General features: G+C 36.5%; 1 protein-coding gene across 1 annotated transcript in view; it reads right to left on the bottom strand.

Annotated features, from left to right (window-relative positions):
* BDP1 (B double prime 1, subunit of RNA polymerase III transcription initiation factor IIIB) overlaps positions 1-10,454 on the bottom strand; it is a 124,632-nt gene that overhangs the window by 3,830 nt on the left and 110,348 nt on the right. The window contains exons 38-40 of the mRNA XM_006900046.1: positions 8,100-8,139; positions 4,166-4,430; positions 1,926-2,172 (exon numbers count right to left, since the gene is read on the bottom strand). Coding sequence (XP_006900108.1) covers positions 1,926-2,172; positions 4,166-4,430; positions 8,100-8,139 — 552 coding nt within the window. The remainder of the gene's footprint in view (positions 1-1,925; positions 2,173-4,165; positions 4,431-8,099; positions 8,140-10,454) is intronic.

The following is a 10,454-nucleotide window of genomic DNA, read 5'->3' as shown; positions in this document are numbered from 1 at the left end:
ATTTCTAAAATTCAGAACCTCAGTAACGGGTCACATTCTGAGCCAGAGTCAACCAATGGCAATGAGTTTAAGTTTTGACTATTACGTAAAATAAAGCTCCAGGAACCAACAAATTAACAATCAAGTTGTTTCAGCAAACAGATGTAGCCTGGAATGTGCTAATTAATCCATGGCAAGAAATCTGGAAGGCAGCTAGTTGGCCAACAGTTAATAATGCTGGCAAGGATGACATGACAGTGCTAAATTGGCTAAACTTTTTGCAAATCAATTTGGTAATAATAAAAACTATGAAAGCCTATAAAATTTTGGTCTCAGAAAATAATTCTTGGATTCAAAATATTAAACAGTATATCTACAAGATGGTCTTTACGTAAAGGTGCCCGTTACTTTGAGAGTCATACTGTTTAATAATAACCAGCACAGCTGGCTCCCAACTCAAGATGACCTCATTACAAAGCAAAATGCTGCCTAGTCCTTCACCATGACTACCTGGGAATCAGGCTGTGTTCTTCACAGTGTTTTGCACTAGATAATTTTTGGAAATAACATGTCAAGAATTTTTCCCCAGGCTAGCAACAATCTGAAAGAGCCACTGAAACCTGTTAGGCATCATAGTAGCACAGAGCTTCCACTGAAAAGTGGCAGCTGGCTGCACATGAGGTTGACTGGCTGGAAATCAAACCCAAGTTTCTGGCACTGAGAGCAAGAATTTTACCAGATCATCTCAATATTCTTACAAAATCTCAGAAACTGGTCCACAGATCTTTTTCATTCCAAAACAAGTGTCAGAATACATAAAAATGAAATATCCAAACAGACTTAAGTTTTATTATTCTTTGACTTTTTGTGGGTGTCAGGACACTTCTCCTAAGGCAAATTAATTCAAGTACTCCTTCCTTTTGTTTCCACAAATCAGAAATGTTGTTGCACTAAAAGAATGGCAATCAAGAAAAACTGTATATTCACACAATGGAGTACTAAGGAGCACTAAAGAACAAGTATTTGAAAAGTACAACACAATATGGAATGGTTTAGAGAGAGCATCATGTTCAGGGAAATAACTCCATTATAAAAGGACAAATACTGCATAAGACAGCTATTGTGATAACAAGAGGGTAATTGAGGGGTGGGAGGGGGACAGGAAGAACAGAAATATAATAGGTAGATAAAGAATACTACAAAGACCAAGACAAGGGAGGATCAAGCTGGGAAGAAATGAGATAAAGACAATATGGTTATTGCAATCAGTAAGCAGAAACAAGACATATATATAGCTGCTAAAAAAGAAAGTGGGATGGAAGAAGGAAGATGTAATCACTAGGACAGAAGAGATTAATGGGAGAATCAGAAGATGAAGAAATAGGTAAGAAGCAAAGGGAACTTGAGGAAAGGGGGAGATAAAAGTAACAGATCAACAGTAATTAATCATATAAAGCACAATGTATAGAAATGATATTATAAAACAAAATGTAAGGCAGCTCTGGTGGCCTAGTGGCAAGAAGCTGTGCTAAAATCCTGAAGATATGAGGTTCAAATCTACCAGATGATCTGTTGGAGAAGGATGGGTAGTCTCCTCCTGTGCCAGTCGGATCTGACTCGATAGCACACAACAACAATAACAACAAACAAACAAAAATTCCCCAAATGTAAATGAATGAAACAATGTATATGAGTTATTGTATAAAAGTGTATGATGGCATAAATAATGTTTTTTTTAAGAAATGACAATCTAATGTATATTTATGACTATTTCTATAGATCTAAACTAACTATAAATTCCTTGTTTCATCCTCTAGTAAGGAAGGAGTGTGATAGGGAGGACATGGATGAAAGGTGACATATGAAAATATCAGTTACCATGTTTTCTCCTAGTTGCACCTGATATCCAATCCATTTTCTACAAACTCACAATAGTTGCCACATACCTGAGCTGCTAAATTGGCGATATTCTCAGACGGAGTATTAACAACACTTGAAGATGGAAGTGGATCCAAGGGCTCTTGGGGATTTTTCTGGCTTTCACTGGGTGGATTCGATTTTTTCAAATTTCTCCTTGATACAGGTATATAAGGTTTTAGGCGCTTTTTACTGTGGGTTTGAATAGGCTCATCAGATTCCAAATTACTCCTTGAGCAAATTAAAGACAAAAATCCCAGAGGTCTTCGGCCACGTCTAGAAATGCAAATGTAAAGATATTAAAGTATAAATAGGAACGGGGAAGAATATATAAGAAGATACATTAATATCAATCTCCTTCTACTCTAGTAACTACTGAGAACACTAAGTAATGACCTATATTTGTGACAAAAGTAAAAACGTACTTGAGAGGTGTTTCTCCAATTTTAATCATGCTACTTGGGGATCTTACTGAAATGCAGATTCGTACTGAGTTCCAGAGCAGGTGAGGCCTGAGTTTTGTATTTCTAACAAGTCCCCAAGAGATAGGCATGCACCTGGTTCCAGAAACAAACATGAGTAGCAAGGATCCACAAAAGGGATCACAGTCCTTGGCCTCAGGCCAAATGCAAGCTATCACCTGATTCTACTAATGAATTTCATTGGACCAAAGCTACGGTCAAACGTTTACATACTGTCTATGAATGCTTCTGGGCTACAGCAGCAGGAATTAGTGGCAGTAGAAGCCACATGGTAAACAATTGCAAATATATTTGATATGTCCTTTAAAAAAATTGTTTGATGCTCTCTGTTCTAGAACACTGCTTTCTCAAGCTAGTCTAACTCAGACCCCTGATGATGTTTCCATTCTATTTTCAGCTCATCTCTAAGGCTGTTATTTATCTCTGCAGTTTACATGACAAAAGCATTAAGCATTCCAGCTACTAATGCCCTTTATCCCTCAGCAGAAAGCACTGCACGCCTTTGCCTCTCCAACATTGCCACGTTAAGAAGCACTGCTCTTCTGTGGCACAAATAGATATGTGCACACCTATGTTTATTGTGATATTATTCCCAATAGAAAAAAGATGGGGGAAAAACACAAGTGCTTATCAAATGAAGGAATGGACAGAGAAACTACAGTATATTTATATAACAGAACACTCTGTATGCAACACAGAAATACAAAGAGGAAGGTCATGAAACACTGCATAACATGGATGACTCGAGAGGGTATCATGCTGAGTAAGGTAAGTCAGCCAGCAAAGGACAAATAATGGATAAGAACACTAATAAACTAAAGCAAAGTTTAAACAGAGAGAATCATTCTAGTATGGTTACTAGGGAGAGGAAAGAGGGGATTAGAAAATTAATTAATAGATAACAATCACTTATTAAATTAGGTGAATAGAAACACAATACGGCATGAAAGGAGGATCAGACATTGTGGGTATTGTAATTAACGTTATGGAACAAAATGTGCATGAATAACTAGTTGAAAGCATCATAGATTTTGTAAACTTCCACTCACACTACAATGAAAATAGAATCATTGCTTTAAATTATGTTAAGTGATATAAATCAGACACAAAAGGACAATTATAAGACCTTCTCTTATATAAGTACTGGTCTGTCAATCTGCTGTACTGAGGTAACTTGGGGTTGCTGCGATGTTGAACACTGTGCTACTTGTGTGTCAAATGCCATAAAGGTTACCCAAGGTGGACAGTGTCTGGTGGAACTCCCAGATTAAGACAAGCTTGGAAATAGGAGTGGCATCCAGTTCCCAAACAACATGCCTTTGGTCACTATGAACTGAGAGAAACGATGATAGTTATAGACCCAGGTTCAGGCCTTTTGTTCAGAGTCGCTATGAGTTATGTTCGACTCGATGGCACTTAACAATAACAACAACTCTTACATAAAACTCAGGAAGGGTTTACACAGAGACAGAATCATTCTTAGATAGTTACTAGTAATGGGAAGGGAGGAAGAAGGGAGGAAAAACAAATAGAAAAGTGAGTGAAAGGAAGAATAATATATAAGAATATGTGAACCAGACACTGTAATGAATGAATTATATTAATTTCTGTTAATCAATATAATAACTTGTTAAAGTCATCCACATAAGGTGCATTGTTATAGTAGCACTAGATAACCAAGTCAGTCCTGAACTTGATATTCATACATGTTAAATCTGTTCTGTATAGCTTTTATCTATACAATGATATGGAGAGGGAAACATTTATTAAAGACTTTCTCACAATACCTGGATAGTGGAGTTTTGGAAGATGATGTTTTGCTGCCCATTTGTTCAGAATTAGAAGCAACACCAGTTTTTGCTCTATCAGAAGCAAGTGTCCCATCCTGAGGTAACTGAGGTGCATTCCTTTCATTATGTGCAACTACTACTGAATCAAGAGATCTACTTCCTATACTCTGTAAAGTAGATTCAAGTTGCCCTTTCTGAGGTTCTGGAGTTGTACATGTGCTTCCTGAGGTAGGAAAAATACTTCGTCCTTTGTAAGAGTCCCCTTTAAAAAAAAAAAAACAAACAAATGGTAAATACATATGGAAATAAATTTCATTTAAAATTTGCAATATTTGTAGGAAAAATATTGAGCTTATATGAACTAAAATCATGACTAATGATTTACCCAGACTATTAAGAGTAACATAATTTGTTAAAAGCTATTCAGACACCAGTTACAGTAATATATTTTGACTTAAAATTAAAAAATCTTTCTCCATAAATATTTCTTGAGCTAGCAAAATCAAAGGGTGACAATTTTCTCATAATTCAAAGCTTGTTAAAATGTGGGAGCTAAGTCAACCCTATGCACAACTGATTACTCTCTGGTCTCTCTGGCGACATGGAAAGCAAAATCCACAGACTCTCATTAATTTCAGCTTAAAAGAGTTCTCTCTTTCCTCTTTAGTAGCTATTAGTTAAGACAAAAGAACATTACTTTCTTTTTATGAGAGAATTATTCTCCCTTATAAAAATAAAAATCATTGCCATACAGTCAATTCCAACTGACAACAACTATTAAATTTTTAAAATATCCAAGAAAAAAAAAAAAAGAAGATACTTTATTGCCCTCAAATCAGAATCAACTCATGGCAACCCTCCACAGCGTTTTCAGGCTGCTTTAAATTATATGGGGGGAGATCGTCCATCTTTCTTCTTAAGAGTGGCTGCTAGATTTGAACCCCTAGAGAGGTGTCACTTTTTAACAGTGCAACTCCCTATAGACTACACCGCCTGAGATCCCACAATAAGTATAAGACCGAGTAAAATAGTCTCCTAGAATTTCGTGGCTCTGAATCTTTATAGAAGCAGGCTGCCACATCTTCCTCTCTTATGCTGAATCTCCACCTTTCCAAGCAGCATAATGTCCTTTTCCAATGACTGGTCCATTCTAACTACATGCCAAAAGTATGTGAGATGAAATTTCACCATCATTGCCCCTCTAAGCAACAGCTTGGTCACACTTTCTCCATTTCCAATGACTGGTCCATTCTAACTACATGCCAAAAGTATGTGAGATGAAATTTCACCATCATTGCCCCTCTAAGCAACAGCTTGGTCACACTTTCTCCAAAACAGCCTTGGTTATTCTTATGGCCATCTATGCGGTATTTGTCATAATGCTGTTTATTGGTCCCGTGGTGAGGATTTTTGTTTCCTTGATGTTGAGATGTAATCCATATTGAAGCCCTTGGTTCTCTGCAACAAGTGCATCAGATCAGGTACTCTTCACTTTCAGCAAGCAAGATTGTGTCACTTGCGTAATGCAGGTTGTTGATGAGTCTTCCTCTGATTCTAATGTTATATTCTTATTAATAAAGTCCTCCTTCTTGAATCATTTGTTCAGCACACAGACTGAAGAAATATGGAGAAAAGATATAGCCCTATCACATCTAATATATTAATAATTCCATGTGTGGTGATTTTTTTAAAAAATGCTTTTTTGGGGAGCTCTGGTGACCTAGTGGCAAGAAGCTGCACTGAAATTCCAGAGGAACACGGTTCGAATCCACCAGGTGCTCTGCTGGAGAAGGAGGCGCAATATCCTCCTGTACCAGTCAGATCTGATTTGATGGTACACGCACACAAAATAAAAAATAAAATAACATAAAAATGCTTCTATACAATGGTGGAGATGGGAAGGAGAAAACCTAGAGTATTTCTTGAGGCTAGAAACTATAGATATATTACAAATTTGAGACAACTGATACTAAATTTATGAGACTGGATTAATTTTGTAATAATTTTTTAAAAACCAGAACCATGATATATCAAGATCTTTCCATCCTGTAACTCTTAACACTGCAAGAGACCATCAGCAACATTTTTTCAAACTCTTAACTGCTGTTAGCATCATTAAGCAATGATGGAAGATGTCATCAATAAGCCTAAAGTACAGAGTATTTGAAAGAAATGATGAAGAATACCAGAGGGAAAAATGAAAACAAATAGATGCGTAAGACACAGAAAGATGTGACTAGTTGCCTAAGAAATGAGAAAAACATTTTAATACTCCAGAGAGTAATAATAATCTCCAGAGAGATTTAAAGGGAGCTCTGATGGCTTAGTTGTAATGAGTTGTGCTGCCAACCTAAAAGCACACGGTCTGAATCTACCAGCTGCTCCATAGGAGAAGGATGCACAATCTCCTCACTTGCTATTAACTGCCTATGAAAACCTGCTGGAGTGTCAGTTATGAATTGGTTCCAATTTGATAGCACACAACTACAACAGAAGAGAGATTTAAAAATAGAAGGGTCCAAGATCTTTTGAGGCTCCATAAATGACTTCTGTCTAATAAGAACTCTTTCAGCACTAAGCAAGGAGTCCCACAGTGATGTAAACCATTAACAACTTCTAACTGAACTTGAGCCCACTTAAAAGTACATGGAAAACAAAGGCCTGGCATTCTACTTGGGGAGATGGAGTGGGCGAGGATGAAGGTGACAGAGGGAAACCTAGAACAATCACTGAAAACTTTAGAGTCAAGTTCTACTAGACACACATGCAGTTGCAAGTCAGAGTCAATCTAAAGTCACTTGTACATTTTAGCATCAATCTCATTTTCAGGGAAAAGTTAAATTGCAGAATCAGTTCCAATGCCATCTAGTTGATTCCAATATATAAAAAACTATGTGTTACAGATTGAGACTGCACAGATTTTCCAAGTCATGTAATCTTTTTTACACAGTGCTTCCAAGTGGGCTAGAAACACCAATATTTACCTCAGTAATTGAGGGCAAAGTGTTGCACTATCCAAGGAGGACCTTTTAGTGCAAAGCTAACGATGTATAAAAACTTCTTTATAGTTAGCCTTCTAATACTTAAAATGCACTCATTGAGTTTCTTTAAGGAAAAGGCCTGCAGTCATTGGTTGCTGATTGTCACTGAGCTGATTAAGATTCATAGTGACTATGATCAATAGATCTGAAACTTGCTTCATTCTGATCCTCTCCCACAGATCAAACCCAGTGTGACGGTCCCTGTGTCACACTATTTTGTTTAGGCTCCTCCTTCCTTTCACTGACCTTCTACCTTTCCAAGGAAGATTTGTTTTCCTAGGACTGGCTCCTCCTGAGAACATGTCCAAAGGACGTGAATGAACTTCCACCATTCTTGCCCCTAAGGAACATTATGCTCACATTTCTTCAAGGATAGATTTGTTTGTTCTTTAGGGAGTGCATGGAATATTCAGTAGATTCTCTCAACACCACAATTCAAAGCCATCTATTTAATTTTCGGTCTTCTTTATTCACTGTCCAACTTACAGATGCACACAAGGCAATTTAATTGAAAAATATATCTATTCAGTCTGTTTTCCAATGCACAGATACACCTAAAGTGTCCATAGAGAACTGTGTCCCACAGTCTTCAGTGGCTGATTTTCACAGGCCAGGTTTTGTTTTTTTTTCCTTTCTGAGACATCTCTGTGTGGGCTTGAACTCCAAACTTTCAGTTAGCAGTCAAGCACATTAACCATTTACACCACCCAGTGATTTATCTACCAAAAGTAATCAAATCCAACATCTGAGCAGGGAGGAAAAACTGGTACCAATGAAGAAATTAATCTTAAAACTGAACAAGGGTGCTTCAATATCAAGTTTGAACAAAGTACATCATAGATGAGAGAGATGTAACAAAATGTAATTGAATTAAAATCTGTATTTCTCACCTGTTTCCTCAAAAACATTTATTAATTCCCTTGAAAACACCTGTTTCAAGAAAATTTAAAAAAAATTAGAAACATATTAGAAAAAATTAAAATTCATTTTCTTTTTTAATGTAAAAGCACATCTTTCTCAGAAACTTCTATGGTCAGACAATATTTTATAGAAACTTTAACAAAACTTTAAGGAAATAGCAGTGCCAAAATTATTTAGAATGTTCTACAGCACAGTAAAACATGAAAAGCCTTCAAAAGTCAGTATAATATTATTACCTTTATAAACCAGTCTTACCAAGTGGAAAAATATCAAATAATACAAGCATAATTCATTAGCATATGAAAAGATCAATATACTACAATGAAGTAGAACTTATTCTAGAAATGCAAAAATGATTTGATACCCAAAATTGATTAACTCAATTCAATAAATCCAAGGAAGAAACAAAGTAAAGTACTTTCATCTTCCTATTTATGGAAAAAATGTCTGGTAGCCTCATTCTTGAAAATGTAATTTAAGACTGAATAAATGGACATTTCCTTAACTTCAAAAGACACAGCAATCACAATCCAAAAGTCAGTAACCTCAATACTAAAAACATTCCACTAAAGTCGATAATAAGAGAAACACGTCTACTACCAACAGCATTTTTAACACAGTTTTGTAGTTACACTCACCAGTATAATTAAACACATGAAAGAAATGTGAAATACAGAATTATCATTTTATTAACAAATATGATTGTTTACCTAGAAAACCCAAGAGAATCAAGTGAAAGACTCCTGCATATAATGAAGAAATTCAACAAGGTCTCTAGATAATAAAAGAACCAAATGAAGTGGCAAGAAATATTAAAATTCTTAAAGATAATTAATATGAAATGTGTAAGCTCTCTAAGAAGAGCTCAAGGTATTACTGTTACATACAACAGAAAACTAAAATCAGACATACCACGTTCAATAGCATAATAATAGTGTCAATTATTTTATTTTATTATTTTGTGTGTGTATGTACCATCAGTTCAGATCTGACTGGTACAGGAGGAGATTCTTCCTCCTTCTCCAGCAGAGCATCTGGTGGATTTGAACTGTGCACCTCTGAGATTACAGTACACCTTCTTGCCACTAGGCCACCAGAGCTCACCAATAATAGTGTCAATTTTTCTTAATCTGCCAGGTGAATTGAATACTAATATAAATATCAACAGAATTTTAAAAATCTAAATAAATTCTAGAGTTAATATAATTTTATGTTATATATGCAACTAGGAAACATTTAGAAAGTTATACTGGGTGACAGTGGTATTCCCTGGACTTCCTTATATGCATATGGATACTATCCTGTCACTCAACACATTATATTTCAAGATGGATCTAGAAATGACTTTTTTTAATTATGAAAGCAACCCCATTTTTCTTCACCTTTTCCTCCAGCATAGTAGATCATATCACCTGATTCAAAATGTCCCATGCCAAGCCATCTCACTTGTCAAGACCTATTATGTCAATATTTATGTGTTCCATTTTTTTCTTAACAAAGTCCAATTTTCCTACACTCATGCTTTTCATAATCCATGTTCAAATCACTAGGGTCTGCTTACAACTGTTCCTCCTTCTTCCATATTTGAGATATCAGCATCAACTGTCATTCTGCTAGTCTAAGTGTGCTTTACGATATACAGGGGGTTTTGTTTTTATTTTTTTTGTGTGTGTGTACTGTCAAATTGGATCTAACTGGTACAGGAGGAGAATGCCCCTCCTTCTCCAGCAGAGCATCTTGTGGATATGAAACGCATATCTCTGGGATTTCAGTACAGCTTCTTTTCACTAGGCCACCAGAGCTCCCTTGTACATAGGATTTTCGAAGGCCTTTTATTTTGGAAGTGGGTAGCTAATACTTCTTCCTAGTCTGTCTTAATTCTTTAGAATAGTATCTGACAGTCATGCAATTTACAGAAAGGAACAGATAAAAGACATTCACCCAATTATAGACATGACCAATAGATTGAATGTTGTAAGGAGGGACAGGTCCTTGGAGAGGGACATCATTCTTGGGAGGGTGGAGGGACAGCGCAAGAGGGGAAGATCCTCTATGAAGTAGACTGATTCAGTGACTAGGGTAATCAGAATGGGTGTGTCAGAGGCAGTGCGATTGGCACAGGATAGAGCAGAGTTTAGCAAGAGCCTATGGTGATGAAGGAAGAAGTTCAAGCTGCTTTGAAGGAAATAGCAAAAAATAAGGCCCCTGGAATAGATGGTATACCAACTGACATATTTCAGCTAACAGATGCTGCCCTGGATGTGCTCACCAAGTTGTGCCAAGAAATCTGGAGAACAACCACTTGGCCAACTGACTGGAAGAGG

This window comes from Elephantulus edwardii, unplaced genomic scaffold (genome assembly GCF_000299155.1).
Source record: "Elephantulus edwardii isolate Elephantulus edwardi_28Jun2011 unplaced genomic scaffold, EleEdw1.0 scaffold00271, whole genome shotgun sequence".
NCBI classification, from domain to species: Eukaryota; Metazoa; Chordata; class Mammalia; order Macroscelidea; family Macroscelididae; genus Elephantulus; species Elephantulus edwardii.
The sequence above is the reverse complement of the archived record's forward strand: the minus strand, read 5'-3'. Positions and strand labels throughout refer to the sequence as shown.